Below are 24,760 nucleotides of genomic sequence, written 5' to 3'. Positions count from 1 at the left end.
AACATATATGAAGAGTCTGCAGAGTGTGAATGAACACAGCAGAGGGAATTTACACACCCCATTCAGGATTATACAGATGGAGAATACAGACCACAATATGTAAAGACACTGGGGAGTTCTTTGTTGTTCATATTAAAACTTCTTTATCGGTGCACCATATTTGCATGGCGGCCATTTTTGATGTCAAAAGATCGAATGCTGGGGTAATGTTATGATGCTGTGTTCCAGGTTTTCAAGTCCTGTAAGCATAGAGAGTCTGACTATTGTTATAATTTGACCACTAAGATAATAGATAGTGAAAATCTGGAGGGACATCGGGCCGAATTTCAAGGGAAAACAACATATCTGATAACCTGTTAGCTATAATTGGCATTCAACCACTTCATAGCTAACATTAGCATTGGTTGCATGCAGTGTGTTTCACTTCCAGCTTTAAATAAATGTGTCAAAGATGTGAGTTGATATTTTTAGAAATAATTTACGGCTCTCGTTTTGTTATCGTTTCACTGCTTCCAGATTGATCAGCAACTGACAAAACAACCCATCAGCTTAGCATTAGCATTCAGCTACTTCCAAGCCAACACTACATATGTTAGATAAAAATTACTCAACAGATAGCAAGGGCTTAAATTAGCTCTAAAATAACAAAGCACATCTTGGACACGTTATTTACGGCTAAAAATGAAACACACCGGATGTAATCTACCGGTAATGTCAGCTTGGAAGTGGTTGAATGCTTGATGTCCCTCCAAATTTTCACAGTCTATCGTCTTTTTAGTTGCTGATCAATCAGGAAGTGAAGGAATTATAACAGATTCCCGACTTGCAACCTGGAACACAGCAGCATAACGTTATCCTGACTGTGATGTCCCGCCCCGTGAATGTCGTCTTTATGGTCTCCTCACTTCCCCTCACCGGCTGAGAGGTCGGAGGTCACCTACACAAGCCTGAAAGGTGAGCTAGAAAGATTCCTAGTCATACCTTAGTTTCAGATTTGCATGTCAAGGGTCGAGTGGTGTTGTTTACACGGAGCTGGGTGAATGAATGTGTTCACATGTACGTGAGTGAGACTCTGATGTATGACAGACTACAACAAAGCAGTTTCATGCACAGATGGCATGCATGTAGGATGCTTTCCACTTCCTCATGTTGACATATGTTGTCATTTTCAGAGCGAGCTGCAGAACCTGTTCACCACTCATTATTGTGACACAGTTATAATAAAACTATATGTACCTGGTTAGTATTTGATACCTAGAGGCATTACTGGATAACTGCCCTCAAATGGAGATAAATGGACCTTTATTGTCTGTTTTAAATTATGACATGCTCGACCTTGCAGGTGATTTATCATCAATCAAAGAATTTAAAACGATTTCCTGTTTCGTCCTTGAACAGCTGACAGAGGCGGGTTCGTCTCTCCTGGGCAGCTCAGCGTGTTTTTTCCATCCCGATACAGCAGGGGAGTGGCGTGACGCAAGTGTGCCAGACTCACCCTCTCACCTGTCCCAGTCAGCTCTGGCTGGGTTTGGCTTGGCTGGCACGCCAACTGCACAGTGGCGCAGCTGTGAACCCAATCAAACACACACACATATACACACTGAAAGGAAACACACTCTTGGAAACAAAACACACACACACACACACACACAGGCGCACATGATTCCACAGAGCAGAGGTCTGTGCATTCCTAATTACTCCAGTGACATGGAAACACTACAAAGTAGAAAGCATCTGCCTTTTCCCCCTCTCTTACATGTCAACACTGATGCCCTTTTTGAAAAGAGGGGAAAGAGAGGGAGTGAGAGAGAGAGGGCCAATTTAGCACAAACCATCTGTCTACTGTAGTGAGATAATACATCTGTTATAGTGAGGGGGAACAGTAATGTAGAGCTGATTTTTACCGATGCATGGAGGAACCTGGAACACGGTTACATGTGGCGTTACATCACTTTTTACATCACTTTGCCTTTTTAGGTAGTTTTGCACTTAGAGTTTTTCACTCCCAGAAGCATCAGACGCACACACAAAGACGCACACACACACACACACACACACACACAAAAAGGCCACGTGCAGCCCTGCTCTCAGCAGGCTCGGGTCTCTTCTGTTATCTCAAAAACAAACGGCCATAAAATCATCAAACATGAAGAGTCTGCCTGTGTTACATATTAATTTGTCCTCCATTTTCCTGCGCTCTATGAGAAAGAGCCACTGCTGTACATTAAAGTTTCTCTATGTGTCATTTAACAACATTTAACAAACTCTAAATCCTCGTTTCCTGTGTATTTCTAATTCATAATGTTCATCAGATATTTCCCCAGTTAAAACATCCTCCATCCGTCGGTATCTCATTGTGTTTTTCTCATCCTCCAAGTTCAAAACCAAACATTAGTCGCACATTAGTTCCTGCGAGAACAAAATCCCTTTTTAAATATTAAATATTCAGTGTTTTGCACCATCAAATATTCAATAGCATCCATTTAAGGGCTGTAACAGTGGTCAGATCAGGAGGAGAGTGCAATGCAGAGTGCAGTCGGATTGCTGAGCGAGGGGAAGATGCAGGGAGAGGTCGAGGCATGGATGGATGGATGCAAGAATCGCTCTCTTTCTTGTCTTTTATTTTCTTTCTCTTCCTGTCCTTTTTTTGTAGCTCTGGCCCCTGCAGCCAGCAGGCCACAGTTGAGTCCACAGAGTGCCTCCATATCTACGGCTCTCTGCGTTAATGTCCCCCGAGGCGGGGGCTGGCACTCGGCCCTGCTCAGACCCCAGCCGAGCCCATCTCAGCCCAGACCACCACTGCTGCGGCCTCTCGCTCCGACTCCTCTCCCTCTACATCCATTATGCAGCCAATAGTCCCCAGCTGCAGCCCTCACATCTCTCTGTTCACCCCTACATTTGCTTCCCTCGCTCGCAGACTCACTCCCTGTGTCGGGTTCAGTTGTTCATTCACTCATTCAGACACTCAATCAGCCGTGAGCCCGACAGTCAGTCATCGCGAGCAGCCGCACATTCATACAGGACACAGAAAACCGCCACCCGTGTACTCTGTTATTGAAGTGATAGACTGAATTGAGTTTTAATTGAATTTAGATACATCTTCATAATTGCTGACAATCATTACACAAGATATTTACAGTCATTATGAAATATTACAATTGGAATTTACAGAAACTTTGTACAAAATATGCCTGACTTCAATGCCTGGATAGTGGGGTCCTTGTTTAGTCATTTCTGGAGAACAAAACATTGACCCAAAAGTCACTGGTGTCTGGAAGTGCTTTAGTTTCAGCAAGTAGATGCTTTTAGAGTCCATTAAAAAGAAAGAAAAGAGAGAAAAGTCCAAAAAGTACAGAGTCAGCAAAGTTGTGAATTGTGTTTTTTCTTTTTCCTCAGTTAAATTGTTCTTTTTCTTTTTTTTTTCTCGACTGAATGGAACATTTGATCTGTAATTCAACTGCAAAAACAACAACAGAGACCCATTTAAATAGAATAAATCCATAATATTTACACAATAATGTGAGTATTGATTTATAAAAATGAATCATCTCTTTTTCTTTAAACATGATTTATGTTTTATCTACAGTTTTTCAAAACAGAAACCTAATCACAATGAAACGCATCATACTTCTATCATTCAATTCTACTGATAATGATGATTGTGGATTGCCATATTTATGCAGCAACTCTGGTTGCAATGAAACTCAGCTCGTCTATCAGCAAAGTTCTTACACCAGCTTAAGTCGTGTTAAAGCCATTCTCCGCCTCTGAAGCTCCTCACACGATGGCAGAAAGTACGGAGGAGTCAAATGTTCTCTTTAAAAAAATAACACGTGGTGAAATGGACTTGAATCTGTCAGCACAGCAAAAGCAAAAACATAAACTTGGCCAAAGCGTCAGTGTCCAACAGTCCCGCTCTTTCACTGGATCATATGAGACCTTCAAAAACTGAAGAAGCTTTTTCTGTTCAGCATTGGCACCATTAAAGCCCCACAGGTATGTCCAGAGAAAAGAGCGCCCCCTGCTGTCCACCTGTTGTCATCCCGCGATGCTCAAACCATCCACCCAGGTGGGCCATGCTAAGCCAAAGCTGCAAAATGGTAGCTGACAGACTAAACCTCAACTAGTAAAACTAAAATGCTTTGCGCGCCATCATCATCATGACTGAGATGCAAATGAAATCAAACATAAGCATGCTTTTAAAGGATGTTTTTGATATACAGTAATTATAGGAAAATAGACTATCAAGGATGACTCCTTTAAAATCATTTATAAAGCTTTCCTGGATGCAGACAGCTCGGCTACGAAGTAAATAGATACTAAACAAAACAAATCCTTAAAGTATATGCAAACACAAGCATAAATATTTGATCCACAGAGAGTAAGCTACGAATGACAAATATTAGTGATATATTGAAATTCTGGAACAGGCACCGTTTCTGTCTTTTTAAAACTCGCTCTTCTTTTTCGAGTGTTTTTCAGTCGTTTTAAGGTGTTTCCCAAATCCTAAAAGAGTCACTGCTGACTGAAGTGTTGGGTGCTGCTGCAGTCCATCCAAAAGTCTTTGCACTCTCTCCCCACTTTTTCTAAAATGAACCAGCTAAAAAAAGTTGGTGCACTGTTCATCTCTCATTCTCTCTCTCTCTCTCACATCATCTCTCTCTCTCTCTCTCTTGATTTCTCTCACCTCCCCTAAATCCCCCTCTCCCATCCCCCCCTTCATTGCGTGCCCGCCACAAGATGGCCACCGGACGCCGCCAGGTTTAATGGACGTAGTAGAGCCAGTAGACGACGTTGAAGAAGGAGAAGACGGTGGGGAAGATCATCCTGGACCACTTATCGATAGAGTTCACGTCGGACAGGTCTGGGATATTCACCTTGAGCTGGGAGGCCCGTCTCCGTAGGCGCGACTTCTTCTGGGCGTGGCGCTCCAAAGCGCTATGGCCATAGTTCTGGCGGGCCATGGCTGCCCTGCGGTACTGCAGTGTCGAGCTATCGTAGGCCAGCATGGTGTTGCGGGGGTCTCCGGGCGCTCCCAGGCCCCGGGACAGATCCCCGGCACCACCCATCTCATTCTTCATCTCCAGGGTGCTGAACAGGATGTTGTCGTCGGGAGTCATCTGTGTGAGGGTGTAAAAACAGGTGGAGCCATGAGAAGTTACTGCCAAAGGGAAATCTCAAAGTGTTTTTTAACTTCAGACTTCAGACTCTATTCAAAACAAGTGCAGCTATAATGATAATTAAGTAATTCACTGTGTAAAAAATACTGATGAGGTGCTAGAATGGGTAATGCAAATGAGTCAAAACTGTGTTACTTACAGTGAAAAATTATTCTAAGCACTTTAAAAAAAACACTAAGAATTAAATCATTGATCATCTGTCAATCAATATCTAAGTGATAATACGACCACAAGACTATGAGGTAACATTCCTGGAAGAGCACAACGCACTCCACAAACTAATTCTCATGGAGAAATCTTCATTGTCATCTCAGAATTTCAACCAGAGTGTGGTTAAAATTCTGTCGATTCACAAGACAAACTGAATTAAAAAAAGAGAAAAGCAAAAGGAAAAAAATGTGACAGGAGAAGGTTGAGAGAAATAGTAAGGACTTTGCAAAGATGGAGGAGAGGTAGGCTAAAAAGGTTCGGGGGGTCAGGTCAGGAAAGACGTTGTGGGAAGTGAATTCGGATCAACATTTCTTCATCCATAGCCTGACTTCTGAGGAAAAACGTCCCTATAATCCAATCCTGTCCCGCTGTAAATGGAGCTGGTTGTATTTTGTTGTTTTTGTGTAACTCTGGCACTATTCACCAAACTGCAAATGATCTCTTTCTCTTATCTGACAATCCTTTTTTTTTTTTCAATTAGTTCACTTAGCCTTGAAAGAGTTATCAATTGCCTTTGAGATTGTTCAGTTTCTAAATGATATCATCTTAAGAGAAGCTACTGATGTTTTCTTCTCTCTTGCCATATTTGTCGTTACCCGTCAATTTTGAACTATACAGCCCAAGTTAAGATTAAATTATTGCCTGCAGAAATCAAACTGCTGAGCCATGTTTGTCAGGAAAATGCATGAAGAGCAAACCAAGAGAGGGAAAAAACACAATGGTGGGAGTGATGATCAAAGTTGCCTTAAAAATCTATAGAAAATCAAAGAAATGCACAAAAACTACAGCATTTTCCTCTGATCTGGATTGATTCAGATTGATGACATTGTTAGTTTTGACTTTCAAAACCTCCAGTACCTTATTTCTTTGCTCGCCTAGTCCTAATGCGGCATCGTCCACAAAGATGGGATCCCACATCGAGTCATATGCGTCAATTTCCCTCTGTTTCATTCTGGCATACAGAGCATCATCTCTCTGAACTACATTTCCCACCAGCCACTGCAAGCATACAAAATCAGCACTGTTACTTCGGGGAAATCGTAGCTTGCCACACTCAGAAGGAAAGGGTGTTTTATTTTTTCTTATTTATGTTGCTGTTGTTCCTGCTAACTTTAGCAGCTGAATGAAATTTCAAGGGAAGGCTTGGGCACCACAGCCAGTGATTTTTCCAAGGTGCCTTGCCCTTTGAGAGACACAGAAATATGGAGATAAAGTAAAAGCCAATCATTGCTTCTGCATTCACTCTTTCAGATCCTAGTCTGAGTAATAAAGTTGATACACAAAGCTAAACCAGTGAGAAACGGAGTGCTAGAGCAGGAGTAAAGAGTGCTGGTAAAGGACATCAAGCATTGATCACAGCATCACATTGACCTTGAGAGGAGAAGAAGTCATTTTGCTCCCACAGAAACAAACACACACATTAACTGACAGCACAGACACAGGAAAGTTTGCCCGCACACGTACTTTGTTGGGGTCGGGTCTCAGCTTCTCGTTATTGGCCGTGGCTGCTTTCTCAGCCGCCTTCTTCTGCCGCTGGGGGCCCTGGCCGAAGAAGATGTAGTTGACGAAGGCGTACTCCAGCAGGGCCAGGAAGACAAACACAAAGCAGCCCATCAGGTACATGTCAATAGCCTTCACGTAGGGGATCTTTGGGAGCGTCTCTCGCAAGTGGGTGTTGATGGTGGTCATGGTCAGCACCGTAGTGATCCCTGGATACCACAGGTCACACGTTTAGAGAGAAAGTGAAGTCTTTAGATGCTGTAAGACAATTTCACCATCATCTGTACGGTGAAAAAATGTTAGTTTGACCAAAAGTTCTGTTAGACGTTTAGCCATGCTAGCAGCATATCACTGAATGAACTGGGTGGATTAAAATGACACAGACAGACATTCATGATCCTCAGACAATAAATCCTCGTGGCTTAGGTGATCACCTGACTTTTCCTCTAGTGCCACCAGCAGGTTGACGGTTGTGGTCTTGAGTGAAATGTTTCCAGGTGTTGGATAGATTGTCATGAAATTTGGTAGTGTGCCAAAATGGACAGGATCATCCAAGTCAAAAAGGGCAGGTGCAAAGTCGAATGTAAGCAAAACAACAAAACAGAAAGATGGCTTGCACACTGCACGGCTTCAATGTCTAAATTATTCAATGCATCGATGTGATGTTTTGAGCAAACCTGCTCTTCATCAGACTGAAGCCCTGCAGCGTGCAAGCCTTCTTTTTGTTTTATGAAATTGAGTAGGCCTTAAAACATTCATGTCCTCCTCAGGATGAATCATTATTTTGGTGATTCAATAGCTCTTTGTCCAGCAACACCATGACGTCAGAATGACAATTTGTCCCATACTTTTTGACCAAATACCAGCAAAACTATTGACATTCCCATCAGCCTCAGCTGTACTTCACGTTTAGTGCTAATTAGCTAAAGTTAGCATGCTAACAAACTAAAATAAGGGTTTGAACATGGTAAAAAAGTAAAGTCAGCATATTAGCATTGTAATTATGAGCATGTTAGCATGCTGACATTAGCATTTAGCTCACAGCACTGCTGTGCCTAAGTCTAGCCTCACAGAGCAGCTTGCTTGTGCTGTAGAAATGACTTCATATTTATATAGGCTATTGTATAAAATATATATTTTCTATCTGCCGTTTTATTAACTGTTCACATTTGAGTGTGTAATGCACTGAAAAGTTGTGTCCATGGATTGGACCATATTCACACGGTGGCCATTTTCCTCTGACATCACGCTCAGGGTGGATTTCTGGGATAATTATTGCTGCTGTGTTCCAGGTTGCAACTCATATAAACACTGCTAACCAATTGATCAGCAACTGAAAAGATAATAGACAGTGAAAATTTGGAGGCACATATTAGTTATTATTATAAATTAAAACAAGATATTCGATAACTGATTAGCTAACGTTAGCATTCAAAGACTTCCTAGTTAACATTACCGTTTGATTACATCCGGTGTGTTTCACTTTCAGGCTTAACTAAATGTCTAAAATTAATGTGGATATTTAAGAATTGATTTCTTCTTTTCCAATCATATAGGAAACTGTTGAATGCTGATGTTAGCTGTTGTCAAACAGAGGATAACTATGTAGATTTCACTATCCATTGTCTTTTCAGTTGCTGATCAGTCAGGAAGCAATCAAATGATACAACTTGTCAGATTCGCTACATTCACAGGACCTGTAACGTGCAACACAGCAGTACAACATTTGAGCTCCCCACCCTAAGCGTGATGTCAGAGGAAAATGGCCTCCATGTGAACATCGTCTATGGTTACTACTTTATGCTGATAATCCCACAGCGCAGTGCTCCACATCTTAAAGATATCTTGAAGATCACAGTCAGGTGATGAGTGTAAGTGTTCAAAATCTGAATGAACTGCTCACTATTCAGTAAAGGATTCACTGTCTATAGTAAAAGAAGTGGTGCGTGGTTTCACTGGGATTTGCCCTCCTCATCAAAACAACTGAGCTCAGGTGCTCAACTTCAAAGGACACGTGCATGTGCTGGTGAACACAAGCATTCATGTTCATCGTGTACATTATATGTTATTTATAGAAAACAGACAGGCCTGAAAGAATGTGAACCCATATGGATAAAAAGGTACCTTGAGACTGAGACGCGTGCGTTTCATGAGGCTTTTTATCCAATCATGTGTCCAAACCGACACAGAACAAACTGTAGGCTATATAAAAAGCACAGCGTTGCCACTGTAAACATCTGCTATTAGTCACAGCACGATTCACCTGCTTTTTTGACATACGCGCATTGTGTTTGATACATTAGTCATCTGCATGCACAATCTGCATTTGGTCAGCTTCACACGTATTATAAATAACCCAGAAGCCAGCAGTGTCACTGTAGCATGGAGCCTCAATCTCTCATTGGCTGCGCTCGCTCGCTGCACGTTCTCAGGACGCTGGGAGGGGGCAAATCTTTAAATCACGTTACCCTTTCGAACGCACCGTCTGGGGCTCCAACCCGCATGTGTCCCACTCCAGAAAACAAATGGTGTGTGACAAGAACGACACACATAAAGCTCAGAGCCATTCCCTCTGCTGCTCAGACCTGTCATACCCAAGTTTAACACTGAAGGCAGCTTACATTTTAGCATCAGAGCTAGTTTGACATTGATGCATTCACTCTCATGTTTAAGGTGCATTTAAGCAAATGTTGCCGCCTTTCGCTCGCCTGTAATTTAGCTGTGATCTGGCTCTGATAAGCTGGAATCTGCAACCAATGAGAGGCTCCGATAGACAGACAGGCAGAGAGAAAGACAGCACGCTTCAAGGTCGAGCTGCAGCGCTTCTCGCTCTGCATGAGTCATGCATATAGTCATCTCTGAACAACAGACATTTAGCCAGGCAGCCTATCACACACTGCTATCACTCACATGCTTAAAGCTAATGAGAAGAAGAGTCAACGCTTGAAAAATAAAGAGTCAACACAGAGATCAGGCTCGTGACACACACAATAATGTATAGATCTAAGGCTAATCTACATGTGTGCTAAATGGCTCTTTTTCTGGTCAGTTATCATTTAGCTTTGGGTTTTTTCCCGGGGTCACTGTTCAGCGGTGGCGAGGCGATCCTACCCAGGGCCACTCTGGCAGCCGAGGCATCGTAGTTGATCCAGAAGGAGACCCAGGAGAGGATGGTAATCAGGATGGAAGGCATGTATGTCTGCAGGATGAAGTAACCAATGTTCCTCTTCAGTTTGAAGCTGAGGGACAGGCGGGGGTACGAACCTGAAGGAGGCACAGGGAGAGAGGAAGTGGGATAGAAATAGATTTTCCTCAATGACGCCCACTAAAAGCTATATTTTCCTTGAGCCTGCCATGCACGACTCCAAAACCTTAAACCAATGTTTTTTTGTGTGTCTGGATTTTAATGTTGGAGTGTTTTTCATTTTCCTAATAACCTGTTTTTTTTAGTTCAACAAAGCCACCACTGCTCATGAAAAGGACAAAGTCAAAGGAGCAAAGACAAAGTTGACTGTTGTGTACCTGTAGAAAAGACCACATTCTTGGAGATGAGTTTATAGTCGACGATGGAGAACTGTGGCAGTTCTATTCTGTCGACCCCGGACACTGCACCGTCTCCACCTCGCCAGTAAAACTCAATATCATCTGTAGTGTAGCCATCTGCAGAGGAGAAACCAGAGCTCAGACACTTAGAGACACATTATCATCGTCCACTACTGGTCTGTAATACATCATAGTGTAGCGCAGAAATGTTCATGTCAACACTTTCTAGAGCTAGACCAGCGGGTAGAGACCTCCACAAGATACCACAAAGTACATCTGAGGGGTCACAAGTCGATTTAGGAAAAGCATTTTGGCTGTGTTCAGTTGCATTTATTTTTGGGGGGATTTTCATTTATAGGACAGGTGAAGAGTGACAGGAAATAGGGCGAGAGAGGGGATGACGTGCAGCAAAGGGCCACAGGTCATATGTGAACCTTTGGCTGCTGCAGCGAGGACACAGCTTCTGTAAACAAGGCACACACTTTACCAACTGAGCTATTAGGCCAACTGATTGTAATTGCTTTTTTTATTATTATGAAACAGGATCTAAAAGTAAAATCAAATTAGACAATCTGAGAAATGAAGAGTAGCACATTTTGATCAGAGCAGTTGAAGAGAAGAAGAAATACAGAAACGTTAAAGAGGTATCACAAAATGACTTGGCTATTTGTTATAAGTGCTACAAACCACCACAAAGAGACTCACTTATACGTCCTCTTTGAGAGATATTTTTCATCTTCCAGATAACCACTGGTTTTATATTTCACTATACAAAAAACAACTAAGAGATAAATCATAATAGTGTTGTCAAAAATATCTAAATATTGGAAATATTGATACTGAACTGTTTCAATACTCATCTTGACTATGGTCAGATGTCATTTATCTTAAATGCTGTTGTGCTTAACACACCAAACACAAGCCTTGCTATTTGTACTTTTTACTAAAAATCTAAAAAAAATCTCTCTAAAAATAAAATTTGAGATTTTGTTTTTTCTCAGTGGTATTGAACATGCTACAAAATATCCATATTTTGATGATAACAGAGTAGAACAGGTCATTTATTTTGTATTTTTCCTTGCTGATGTGTTCAAGTGATTGCTGGAAGCTCCGGAAACACAACCTTTTGCTTGGCTGTCAGCCATCAAACAGCAAACTTTTAATCGACATTCATGTTGGCTCATTGTATGTTTCACCTCTTTGATTTTCCAACAGAAGTCCTTGTGAATGTGATGTTATTCAACAAACTCTTAAATCTCGTATGTCTTAATTTCCTTGAACACGCCAACAAGGAAGAGTTTCCAGGAAGGTCTCTGTTCTCCTTCAGCGCATCAGCGTTACAAACATCACAAAAAAATGTAGCTGCATGATGGATGATGGACGATGGATTACGTGATTATATAACTGCAAGATAGGAAATGAATTTAACATGACAATGTAAATATGATCCTTAAAATATACATATATGTGGATCTACTGGTGTTTTTAGTTGAGAAATAAACAGCTCTAACACATAAAAAAACTAATGTGGTTTCATCTCTATGTGTTAAAAATATTGGGACAAACGTGCTATTTTAAAGCCAGGAAACACTGTGGTTTGTTGCACACGGATGGAAGCGGCTGCAGTCACAGTCAGTGTTGCAGACTGTCTCTGACACGAAGAGGCAAACAGGGAGCAGCCATCTCCCAGCTCAGACAGAGCTCTACTTTGTCTGCCTCACACTCAAAATAGAGGCAGTGACCTATTCAGATGTGATGAATAATTAAACTCCAAGGCTTTGATTTTTTAAAAATTAACACATAATTCTGACATTCAAGGTTAGGTTAGTCATGGCGCTCGTGTCGGGCTGTTATTGGTTGGACAGGCAGCTAACTCCAGCCACGGGCCTTTTTCACAGCAGACATTTTGACTCTTCATCGTGGGGGAAAGCACAGGTGCTGCTAATAATATCAACAGTAGCACCACTCTGCATGAACCAGCATGAACAAAACAAGACAACCCAAAACAGACGACTGAACGACCATCATTCATTTAACTACAGTTGAATGAGAATATTTCCCAAAATGTTGAATAATTCCTTTAAACTTAGAAGTATTTGGTCTGTTAAATGTCTGAAACGTCAGATTTCATGTCCCACTTAAACCAGTTAATCTTACATCTGGAGATCTTACAGACCTTAAGTAAAAAAAGAGTAAAAATGATCCGCATAAAGATGTAAAATGGGATGTTTTATGTATAAAGCAAACAAGGAGGAGAGAGGGCAATCCTGACATATACTACTATATTACTTCCCAACTTAAAAAATAGGTACATTTTTGTCTTGTTTTTAATAACAATGCAAAATGTGTAATTCTTGGAATTGGGGTTTTATTTATGTCCCTGTTTTTCCTACTGTGAAATGTCAAAATGTCTGTTTTGAAAAACACCAATCAGGACCTGATGTTGGTCTGGGAATGCACATCTCGCATCAATTAAGGTCGACATTATTATAGACTTATAGACTATTAACCAATATAGGACTGTACATCAGCGAGCTAGACAGCATTTTCAAGTCATTCATGTGGGGATATTCATGATTATCCCAATGTGACGTTACAAAAACATGATTGGTCAGCTGTGATTTTTCTGGAGCAACATTAACTGCTCGGGAAGAACACCAATACAGCGATATCAGATCATGCGCTTAATAAGCTCCTGAATCAGCTGGGCACTGTAGCTTTAAGTAAATGTCACTAAATGTGTATTTGTCAAGGACTATTTTCATGTGGATTAATACATATGTGGTGTATTTACAGCGGGACCCTGTACACGGGGTTGATTAAAAAATAAACCATAGTCTTTGTGTTTCTGGTAATGAAGGTCATCCAGTTGTTGTTGTTGTTGTTGTTTCTGGACAACAATAGAGCTTCATGGCACGTTCGATTTAGAATCAATGTTTTGGTCTTTTAATGGGAAGACAATAAAAAAAAGTATTGATTATCACCAGCCTTATTATTTAACTGTTGCATTCACATCCAAGGTAAAAAAAAAAAAAAAAGGAAATGAACACACCAGGTGCAGCTGTGGAGCATAATGTGGCTGATGCTGAGACTGTATGCCGGCAGATACAGTAAGCTCTCCCATCCACATCTGCATTATCATCATCCCAGCCTTGTGCAACCCTGAATCATGCCACTGAGTCCACCATGTTGCTGTTTTGATGTGCAGCTCAGTTCAGTTCGGAACAGCCGTGACGGTGCTGGGATCAGGAGGGTGTCGAGGAGTTCGGGAGAGGGAGGTTTTGGCACTACAAGCGTCGTAAGGGAGCATTTTATGGCCTGTAGATAACCGGTCAGTCGGGTTGTAGCTCCATTAGTTCTGCACCATTGTCTCTGTACGTTTTCGGAAAGATGTAGATGTATTACATCACCGCACACACACTCATCCGGGGCTGTCATGTGAGTCCCGCAATTGACGTGAAGAGAGAGACAACGCAGTACGAGCTCTAAGATATGCATGCATATGTGGGTGAGTATTTGCATGTGTACATTTGCAATACAATGAATCTTTAGTGTTGGAAATCAATTATTGCTCAGTGCAGCCCAGCATGTGAGACCAGTGGCCTGAGCCGCAGCAGTGAGCTGCTGATGTATCAGGGGATCTGGGGTTTTAAGACTTGTGTCTGTTAAAAATGCATCAAGTTTATCAAGGGAAGTGAGAGTTCTCTGGGCTCATTAGTCTGAATAAAATAGCATGCTCTGGCATGAAGCGATTCCAACGTTAAAACCATTGCCAGTTAATCCATATGAGAGCAGATACTGCCTGGTGATCAAAACTGGAGCTGTGTGCGTGTGTGAGGGAGGGAGTGTGTGTGTTCGTGTGTGTGTGTGTGTGTGTGTGTGTGTGTGTGTGTGTGTGTGTGTGTGTGTGTGTGTGTGCATTTTGTGTTGGGCTGCCTGAGAGAGGAGGAGGAGAAAAAAAGAGAGTATGAGTGATGGAGAGAGAGATAAAAAGGCTGGGAGAGGAAAAAAAAGAAGAGGATGAGACTGTGCAAAGAAAGGAGATGAGAAACGGAAAGAGGGAGCGATGAGGGGAGAGATGGCGAGCATAATGGGAGAGGAGCAGGGAGAGGCGGTTCTGACCCGCGCTGTTTTTGTGCTGCTTAACGCTGCTGGCAATGGTGTGATCAAACCCGGAAAGACTGAGCCCTACACCACATCCCAGCCCCATAATCCTTCTCTCCGGGGACCCAGATAAAACACGCAGAGGACCTCGTCTTTCCCTCTCATGTTCCTCCACGCTCCCTCCCTCCCTCCCTCCCTCGACTCGAGAACGCCGGATCACGTACAATTACAAACTCCGTGTGAAATGAGCTCTTTGTACTGTACAAACATGGAGGCAGTTTCGGGAGGAAGCTGCACATAACATCCACTATCAGCACATCCCTGAAACACTGGACCTAATCAGGCTCGTCCACGCCTTGGGAAGCCACTGCAGTTGGAGTTGAATTAATTAGGCTGGATGTTATCAGTCAGTGAGCCATTAGTGATGTTCCTCTTCTTGATGCGTATCTCTTGATATCTCATCAGCCTTTCTCAGCATTTTACATGCAGTCTTATCAACCTTCCTTCTACCTTGCCGCCACCGGGCCAACAGACTGTTTTCAAACCAGATTTCAGAGCTGCATGCGTATGTGAGATCTGTTTAAGTCTACGTGTGGGCGTGAGAGCTGGTTGTCAGAGACAGCGGTACTTACAGCTTTCGATCTCCAAGGTGCAGTTTTGCTCATCTAGAGGGTAGCGGCGCAGGTCCATCATGCAGGCTGCGGTTGTGGTGATCCTACACACAGAGCGGGATGGAAAATATATATAGGTTTCATCAAAGAGCCGGGCGAGGCAGCCACAGGCGGCCCAGTTCATTTCATTTGACCTTCACTACAGAGTACGATGTGCACGTCAAAGCAGGATGATGACAAATATCAGCTGATATGGAATTACTCCTCTGAAAACAACAGGAAAATAACATCAAAGAGGTGATCAGAGAAATTCATTCTAGCAGATGTTTGTTGTAATTTTGACAGAGATCAAGTTGAAGGAAAAAAAGTAAATTAAACCTTTACCTTTCCTCTGTCTGCCCATCTTATATATATATTTTCTATTTTAAGGGGGCTCCTGCTAATCCCTGCAACTAACTGCAATGCTTTTCTTTAACATCTCCACCCTCCTGGTGCTGCTCTACAGACCCGACTTAAAATATTTTCTCTTCTCTATTTTTGCTGGGTTTTTTTTGTTTTTTTTAATCGTTAGATTTGTTTTAATTTGTTGAAGTGTTGGTTTTTGGTTTAGTAATTTCTTTTTTTTATTATTACCACAACGGATTGAACTTTTGTAGAACTTTAGTTTTCTACATCAGAACTTTATAGACACCCAGGGACCCTGTAAGACCTGAATTGTGACAAATCCATACTACAAATCAATTATAAGCAGGTTTTAAGTATGCAATGTGTTCACACTGTCAAACTAAAGCATACAAAACAGCTTGCATGTATGTATGTTTGATTCTTTTTGTGTGATGTCAGTGAACATTATTGCACCACAATGCAATGCAAAGGGAAAAGGGAGTAGCTAATGAGAGCAACAAAACTAAATGAATAAAATAAATAGCTGACAGGTGACACAGCTACTTTGTACTGCAACTGCTGCACAGTTTACACCAATTTCCCTCAGGAAAAATAAAGTTTTATCTTATCTCAAAACAAAAGATAAATATTTGGAAAAATGTATTTCCCCAAATGTTATTGTCCTCAGTCAGTGCACGTACTGTATCAATTTATTTATTGCATACTAAATGAACAGTATACTTTTAACATGAGTATCTACTGCTTACAATTAGTCCTGTATGAATGATAGAACTGGGACACAACTCCAGTTTTATTTTCCTCCCTTAAGTGGATAAAACATGGACAGAGTTCAACCTCTGGTCACACAATCCTATAATAAAGAGCCGTCGAGTGTCAGCCAGCCGCGTCCGACAGGTTCACTCAGAGCGACGCACTTCCTGTTACACACACGACAAGTTGGCCAGAGCTGAGACGGGCTGGCACCCGGCCGTGCCAAACCCCCGAGGCTGTCTGAGAGAGACTGGACACACAATTTTACTAGAGGGACTAAAGCTAGCATCCCATAAGACACACACACACACACACACACACACACACTGATTGATATAAAACATGATAGCATCATGCGACCATTAACAATAATAGCAGCCTGTGGGAGAATTCCCAGTATATGGTGAAGTATTTGTCATGACCTTGGGTTTCCTTTGTCATAGCGAGTCACTATCATTTAATCAGTTCATTGCTTTAGTGATCCATTCATTCATTCATAGCTGACAATGAAAACAGCCTGTGACCACCTAAGCATTCGCCAAGTCATTAGTAGTGAATAGATTACACTTGAAAAACATTTTTGTTTATTTTTGGATCCTAAACATCTCATTTTCTTAATTCAAGTGAAAGAAATCTGCCAGCGTTATGAGATTATTTATTGTGTTTCTAATAGAAATATCAACTTGTTTACTTATTATGATAATGCGTTATTCTGGCACGTATGAAGGTGCTGACACTTAATTATTGAAATATGTTGGTTTGTAACATAACATAACAAAACATAACATAGCAAAAAATAACATAACATAACATAACATAACAAAACGTAACATAACAAAACATAACATACCATAACATAACATAATGTAACATAACATAACGTAACATAACATAATGTAACAAAACGTAACATAACAAAACATAACATACCATAACATAACATAATGTAACATAACAAAATGTAACAAAACATAACATAACATAACATAATGTAACAAAATATAACATAACATAACAAAACATAACATAATGTAACAAAACAAAACGTAACATAACATAACATAACATAATGTAACAAAACAAAACGTAACATAACATAACATAACAAAATGTAACATAACATAACATAATGTAACAAAACAAAACGTAACATAACATAACATAACATAACAAAACGTAACATAACATAACATAATGTAACAAAACGTAACATAACAAAACATAACATAACATAACATAATGTAACAAAACGTAACATAACATAACATAACATAACATAAAATAACATAACATAACAAAACGTAACATAACATTACATAACGTGACATAACAAAACGTAACATAACATAACATAACATAACAAAATGTAACATAACATAACATAATGTAACAAAACAAAACGTAACATAACACAACATGACATAACAAAACGTAACATAACATAACATAACATAACAAAATGTAACATAACATAACATAACATAATGTAACAAAACATAACATAAAATAACAAAACATAACATAACATAACATAAAAAATATCAACATCGTGTTAATAATACATATATGATAATATTGTCTAAAATGATCCAGAGAAGATGTTCAGCCTTGTGCAATTTCTGTTTATGAGTTTACAGACTCTCTGTCCACGTCGCTACACTCGTATTTTTAGGGTAATGTATTAAAAAAATCAAAAAAGAGACAAAACACAGTACACATGGTTAAAAATAGATCTGATCACTCACAGTTTTCTTTTTCAAATTTCTATAGATATCGCAATAATATATTCAGATTTTCTGGAAAATCAATTAAGAACCTATTTAATGTTAAAACAAACTGTGTTGGAAATGAAATAATTACTCAAATTGTTGCAAATATCATATATAACAGCTGCGATCTCCATAAATCAGTCTTACTAATTTTCAACATTGCACACAATGGCCCAATAATGAAGGGATTGCTGTTGTGAAAGTACAAAATCTCTGACAGATGACAAATTTATGATGTTTGATGGTATAGATCAATATATTGCCTAAACCTTGGGGAGATGTTTTTTTTTTTTTTCAATGTATAAACATTAAAATAAATAAATAAAAAGAATAACAAAATCTTGCAAAATTTTACATTGCCAGTCTAAAAATAAATGTAGAGCTACACATATTTTAAAACATTTTTCAAAACTCATCCGTACTTATAAGAATAAACAGTAGAAGCAAAAACTAAATCTCAATATCGCTCCTCTCTTAACTCCATCGTAACTACAACTTATCTTGAAGAGTGCTTTGTCTTTAATAATTAAGAGCCGAAGTTTATTTGAAATCCTTCTACATAAGACTTGCAGCTCCCCTGGGCCCAGCCTGGCAAGTTTAGGATTTCATTTTTTGAGATGTGGAGACACACAGTCTTTCTCTCTCACACTCTCAGGCTCTCTGTCTCTCTCTCTGCCTCCTTTTACTTGCTCTCTGGGCTCTTATATAAGAGCCAGTTAGCAGGGCCATGGTGCACTGGGGGATTAACACGGGAGTCTTATTTCTGTCCTAGTTTACCCCTTTTAAGACCACAACTTACTGGGATGTTGTGTTCACCAGCCAGTCAATCATCGCTCACCATCATCGCCATCACCACCACTAAATCATCACGGTGGCAGAGGAAGCGCAGGGGAAAAGCGGAAATGAGGCCAAAATGGCAGGGGTAAAAATAACAGCCTATTTATAGCCCACCTACATCATCAGCACAAGTCTCGGAGCTTTTTTGTGTGAGACTCGGCGTCGCTGATCAAGAGACGCTTCTGCATCCCCTGGCCTTGCTAGCATGGCCAAAACCCACGCTAACAATTAATAAACAGCTAATAACGAGGGAGGAGGAGAGACGGATGAGGATTTCTCTGCAGGATTCCCTCCCCGTCTTCGCATTCTCCTCCTCCTCCTCGTCATCTCCGCTGCAGCGAGAGTCTGCCGTGGACCTCTGCAGCAGCAGGAGCAGCAGCAGCAGCAGTGATCATGAAGCAGCACAGGCTTGTTTGCTCTTCATCAACATCAGGGCCGGTCCCTCTCTCTCTCATCCCAACCTGCCGGAGGAGAGGCCACGCTCTAACAGATCACGCAGATTCAAACACGCTACATTTGCTCTGCGTCGGAGCTAATAGGACATGGAGCTCTAAAAAAAGGCTGTTTTGTTTTTTTTTCCTCTTGTGCATGTTCCCTCACAGTTCAGCCCAGGCTGTGTGGGTGTGTGTGTGCGTGCGTGCGTGCTCGTGCGTGTGTTTGTGTATGTGTATGTGTGTGGACCCCCCCTAAGGCAGCCTGTGCACCTTTATTCCAAATGACCTTGTTTACGGACATAACACAACCACCACAAATTCCCAGACAGAATCTCATTTCGAGGGAGCGTCACAGCAGAGAATAACCGAATATAGAGAGAGAGATTTTTTGTGCGAGCAGGTTACAAACCAGTGCATCCTTTAATTAAACTGACACATTATTGCATGGACACTGTAATGGAGTTAGAAGTTAAATTAAGATGGAGAAGCTTCCTCCATTTTGGAAAGAGAGAGGCCGTGTTGAGCTGTGGAAACATGGCACGCAGGATTGTCTCTCCCTGCTCAGGCACTGTTGCCAAATTTGAAAATAAAATGTCTGAAACGAAAAGAGTCCAGCGTGTGTGTGTGTGTGTGTGTGTGTGTGTGTGTGTGTGTGTGTGTGTGTGTGTGTGTGTGTGTGTGTGCCAAATCAAAGGGGAGGTTTCTTGATTTCAAAGTGCACACATACAACATACCAAACCACCCTGCCTGATCAGTTGTTTGAGAGAGAGATAGATAACTTTGAAGGCGATGCTAAGCCCACATTGATCATATTGACAGAAAAAAAGGCTTATTTAAATCCCTCTCTCCCTCCACTCAGCAGCTTTCTCCTCCTGGCCATGCGATGTCATCTATTGAGCTGCAGAGTGGAACACTCCTCGCCCTGACAAAAGAGGACGTCAGTCTCCATAGCACAAGGATATGTCCTCTCACAAAAGGAGTAACAATATTCACAGAGAGAGAGTGAGAGCGAGGAGGGAGGGGGGGAGAGGAGAGTGAAGGGAGGGAGGGAGGAGGGAGAATCCTAACAATTTCTCCATTTTGAATGAAGTCTGACCTTCATGTCTCTTCCTCTCTCTCTCTCTCTCTGGCTCTCCCTCTTTTCTCGATCCCTCTCTGTGAATTTTGAGCGACATGCATCAGGAGACCTGCACCGAATGTCTTCCCTCCTTTCCTGCATAAAATGAAAGTGGAGTGTGTGTGTGTGTGTGTGTGTGTGTGTGTGTGTGTGTGTGTGTGTGTGTGTGTGTGTTTCCGTGTGTGTTTCCCAGCAGTCTGGGTGGTATCTGTGTTATTGGCTGAGCCTTTTCAGGGGCCGGGTAATTAGATCAGACTACCTCTCCCCGAGAGTCAGACCGGGCTCTAAAGTGACAGTTGTGAGCACTGTTGCAATTTTCTGCTCCTCCTGGTAATTGACGACCAGGATCTAGCAGGATTGGGATGCACTACACATCCAGGGAATACGGAGTAAACAGCACCATCGCTCACCCTTCCTCCTCCGCATGCACCCCAAAAATAACACTCGCCCACTCCCACACACCCACCGGTAGACACAGATCCTACACACGTATCCAACGCCTCCTGCAAACTAAACACTCTAATCTATCAGTGTTCCCCAGGTGCAGTGTTAGCTAATTTCAGTTAGTTCAGCACAAATCCACGTTCACCTTTGAGGCCATTAATATGTTTACTTATTATGCAAGGATTTAGTGAGACAACATTATATCTTAGTGTGTGACATATTTACTCATGTTCGAGGTTAGAAAGAAGGCAAATAAGCAACAGGACAATACAGGAAAATTGATTTTGAACGTGAGTTATTGAATAATTCGCTCGTTAAGCTAAGTAGATAGATACATAGCATCTCTGCTATAGATTAAAGTTGTCCTCCTGTGATTTGTTATTGCACCTCCATAAAGATTTACACAAGTTTTAAAAAATAACGTCTAAAATCGAAGCAGTGCAGTCTCTAGTCTCTGGTTCCTACATTTCCCATGATGCAACTGGATAGCATCTTTTCATTAGAGGCGATAAAAATGGGGTAAAAAATTTATGTTTTCAAACTTCATGCCCTGACTTATGGAGCCTCCAAGCATGGTGACATCACTATGACATCATCAAGGGTTCACTTCTTAGATTTGCTCCTTTAAGGATAAGTTTGTACAAAAATACAATTTCAGTCATGATCTTTCCAAGTTGGGCAAAGTTTTGTAATAAACAAAACATTTCTGGAGCTTCACAACAAAACAGCGTTGCAGCATTCTCCGAAACTACTGAAGTGGCTGGGGACTTTTTAAAACAAAAAAACATCTCAAAAAACATAAAATGGCTCGATACGGCTCTCCCGGGATAATCCAAGTCGCTGGAAGCCCTGAGATCCCAAATGGATTTAAAAATAATTTGTTTTCACTCTTTTATAAGCCAAAATCTTCACTGTAGCTGCTAAACTAAAAGCGTTAGCATGCACCCTGTCCGAAGGGGGGTATACGTGCGAGGTCGAGGGTGTAAATATTGTTTTTTCAAATCAGTTTGGGATCTCTGAGCTTCCAGAGACTCTGATTCAGCGAGACAACCTGTATAGGGCCATTTTAATATTTTTTTTTAGTTCATGTTTTAAAACAAGTCCACATCTACTTAAGTTGTTTAGGAGAATGCTACAACTCTGTTTTGCTGTGAAGCTCCAGAAACGTTTTGTGGACTACAAAACTTCATCTGACTTTGCATGAGGCATGAGGGTAAGGATGAATATTAATTTCTGGGTGAATTTATCCCCTAAGAGCCACAGAGGACGATACACAACAGTGACTGAGTCATTTAGAGTAAACTGACTTTGACATGTAAAATCTGTTGCTTGACAAATGCTTCTGATAGGATTAAACAAAGCAGAATAACTGAGATATTTTAATGCTTTAAATAGGAATACATGGATAGTTAACACATTGTAACATAATCTGACCTTCAGTGGTGGAAAGTAACTATACCAACTCGTCAAATACGGCAGCTTGGTCAGTGGCCTTGATGCACTTTGATGTGTATGAGGACTCTACTGCAAACAAAATCTACCTCTGGGTACTAATAAATACGGAAGCCCTAAAGGGCCATGCATTCATACATTTTATTTCCTCCGTTTTCCCGTGATAACGAGTTAATTTCATTTGTTTTCTCGAGATCTCGAGTTATTATCTCGAAATAACAACTGCCGTTTTCCCGAGATAACGATATAATTAATTCGAGATCTCGAGATAATGACTGTGATATGATAGGCCTGAAATTATGGAAACGCCCGGGACCTCGTAACTGGTCAGCTACAACGACATCAGGCTCACTTAGATTGCGCCGCCAATATAGCTGAAGCCTTGCTAACCGTCTTTTTAGATTACGCACACTAAAGTGTATATTATCTGTAATAGCAAGGCATAATGCTATTTCAGCCTGTGTCAGGCCTTGATTGAAAAGACACGGTGTGACACGGTGAACGGTATGCTCCTGCTCCTCTGACATTGCTACACTGAATGATGTTTCCTGCAATGATTTAATATACTACACTATCGTTTTGTTTTCTCAAGATCTCGAATTAATTATATCGTTATCTCGGGAAAACAAAGTTTCGTTATCTCGAGATCTCGAGAAAATTATCCCGTTATCTCGGGAAAACGGCAGTTGTTATTTCGAGATAATAACTCGAGATCTCGAGAAAACAAATGAAATTAACTCGTTATCACGGGAGAACAGAGGAAACAAAATGTATGAATGCATGGCCCTTTAGGGCTTCCGTAAATAAAGTAACTTGAACTTGAAAGTCCAAACATGACAAGAGTAACAATGTTTGTTAATTTTCTCTACGAAAATAAAAAGTTAACAAAAGTTTTGATAGACACATTCACCACGAGTGATTCACATGAATGACCTGGTTAACACTAAAACAGACTTTCCAGGTATGTCAACGGCTGAAACATGTAGAAGGAAGCCTCTTGGCGTCTATAGACTTACATATACCTGACTTCTCCGTGGTAAAGATGTTTAATTCTATTGCAAGATTATTCATATAGGACAATTTTAATAATGCAACAAGTTGCAACATCCATTAAGACTTTAAAAATAAAGCTTGCTAACAAACTTTTCACAAATTATGACATTTGAGTTTTGGACTGTCCTTAACCTGCTTTGTGTTAAAATAACGTTCAGTCACATCACTTATGATAAAACTTTCTTCAAGTCATTCATGCAAGTTAACTTACTTACGCAACATAACTTATAAATAACTCATTGTTGACACTCGGTCGTACATGGGATGCAAACCCTGGTCTCCTGTGGGTTATTCCTGTGTATGACCCACCCCGACCACCCTCTGACTTGGACTTTTCTTGCTCTTTATACTACAGCACTACAGGGGTGCTTCCAGAAATTATGCTCGAGGAGTTACTACAGTGTCAAACTTAGAAGCGTAGACAGAAAAGGAATGATAAGGAATGCCTTTTAGGCAAGTTTTGCCACTTGGCATCCATCTTGGCAACGGCCCCAGGCAGTTATTTGGGGCTAACAAGACCAGGCTCCTATCTAAAGGAACAAGGAGAGAGTCAGAACTTCACTTTCAGTGGTCACTGGGACCAAAAACTGCATGTATAGAATCACCAGTCAAATCTGATACCTGCCATACAACCTCCATCTCTGCCGCTAAGGACTTTTCTATTCAAAATGCTTAAAGTGGCATTTCTGGTGTAGGGCAACTGACCAGGCTGCTGGATCTGATGCATCAGGAGTGAGAACAGACTGACATTTACTGAAGGACTGTGCTTTAATACAGGTACTTCTACTGTGAGTGCTTCTGTTTTGTCCTACTTTCAGAGGGAAACATTGTGCTGTTAACTCAACCACAGCTGTGCTTTGTATTTTTATAACTTTGTAAATTATGATTCTGCAAATAAAACATGATCAACTTATAGAATATAGTGCGTTTGTAAAAGTAGATAATATAGCTCAACACTGACACCAAAAACATCAATAAAAATCAAAGTGACAACAAAATAATATGATGCATAGTAATATAAGTCTCACAGAGGTCATTCTGCAGAGTATACTTCACTGATACCTTTTCAACACCATGTGTATAAAATGATTAGATATCCACTTTTAATAGTACTAAAAAGTAAAACAACACAGATCTATAATCAGATTTTCAAACCAAGGCTGCACAGATATTAACATTTTTACAAATATGTTGGGATGTGTTCAGTGATTTTGTCTGTGCCAGCAATATGTGCAGGATTTTAACAAAAAAGAAAAAAACGTATCCTCTTATCTGAGACCAGGACTTTTTTCTTTGTGTCATGGTATTAAAAGATGTTTCTTTTTAATACTAGCGTTGTGTTGAAGTTCTG

The 24,760-nt window shown here is 40.8% G+C and overlaps 1 protein-coding gene across 4 annotated transcripts in view; it reads right to left on the bottom strand.

Annotated features, from left to right (window-relative positions):
- Nucleotides 1–4,763: 4,763 nt before the first annotated feature.
- Nucleotides 4,764–24,760, bottom strand: part of gabrb2a (gamma-aminobutyric acid type A receptor subunit beta2a) — a 39,404-nt gene continuing 19,407 nt past the window's right edge. Inside the window, exons 5-10 of one of the 4 annotated variants that reach the window (XM_073486357.1) lie at nucleotides 15,170–15,252; nucleotides 10,413–10,550; nucleotides 10,002–10,154; nucleotides 6,849–7,099; nucleotides 5,268–5,277; nucleotides 4,764–5,161 (exon numbers count right to left, since the gene is read on the bottom strand). In XM_073486357.1, the coding sequence (XP_073342458.1) occupies nucleotides 4,764–5,161; nucleotides 5,268–5,277; nucleotides 6,849–7,099; nucleotides 10,002–10,154; nucleotides 10,413–10,550; nucleotides 15,170–15,252 (1,033 nt within the window). Of the gene's footprint in view, nucleotides 5,162–5,267; nucleotides 5,278–6,239; nucleotides 6,390–6,848; nucleotides 7,100–10,001; nucleotides 10,155–10,412; nucleotides 10,551–15,169; nucleotides 15,253–24,760 lie in introns of all 4 variants that reach the window. The other 3 variants (XM_073486355.1, XM_073486356.1, XM_073486358.1) reach the window with 3 other exon arrangements.

This window comes from Pagrus major, chromosome 18 (genome assembly GCF_040436345.1).
Source record: "Pagrus major chromosome 18, Pma_NU_1.0".
Taxonomy (NCBI): domain Eukaryota; kingdom Metazoa; phylum Chordata; class Actinopteri; order Spariformes; family Sparidae; genus Pagrus; species Pagrus major.
The sequence above is the reverse complement of the archived record's forward strand: the minus strand, read 5'-3'. Positions and strand labels throughout refer to the sequence as shown.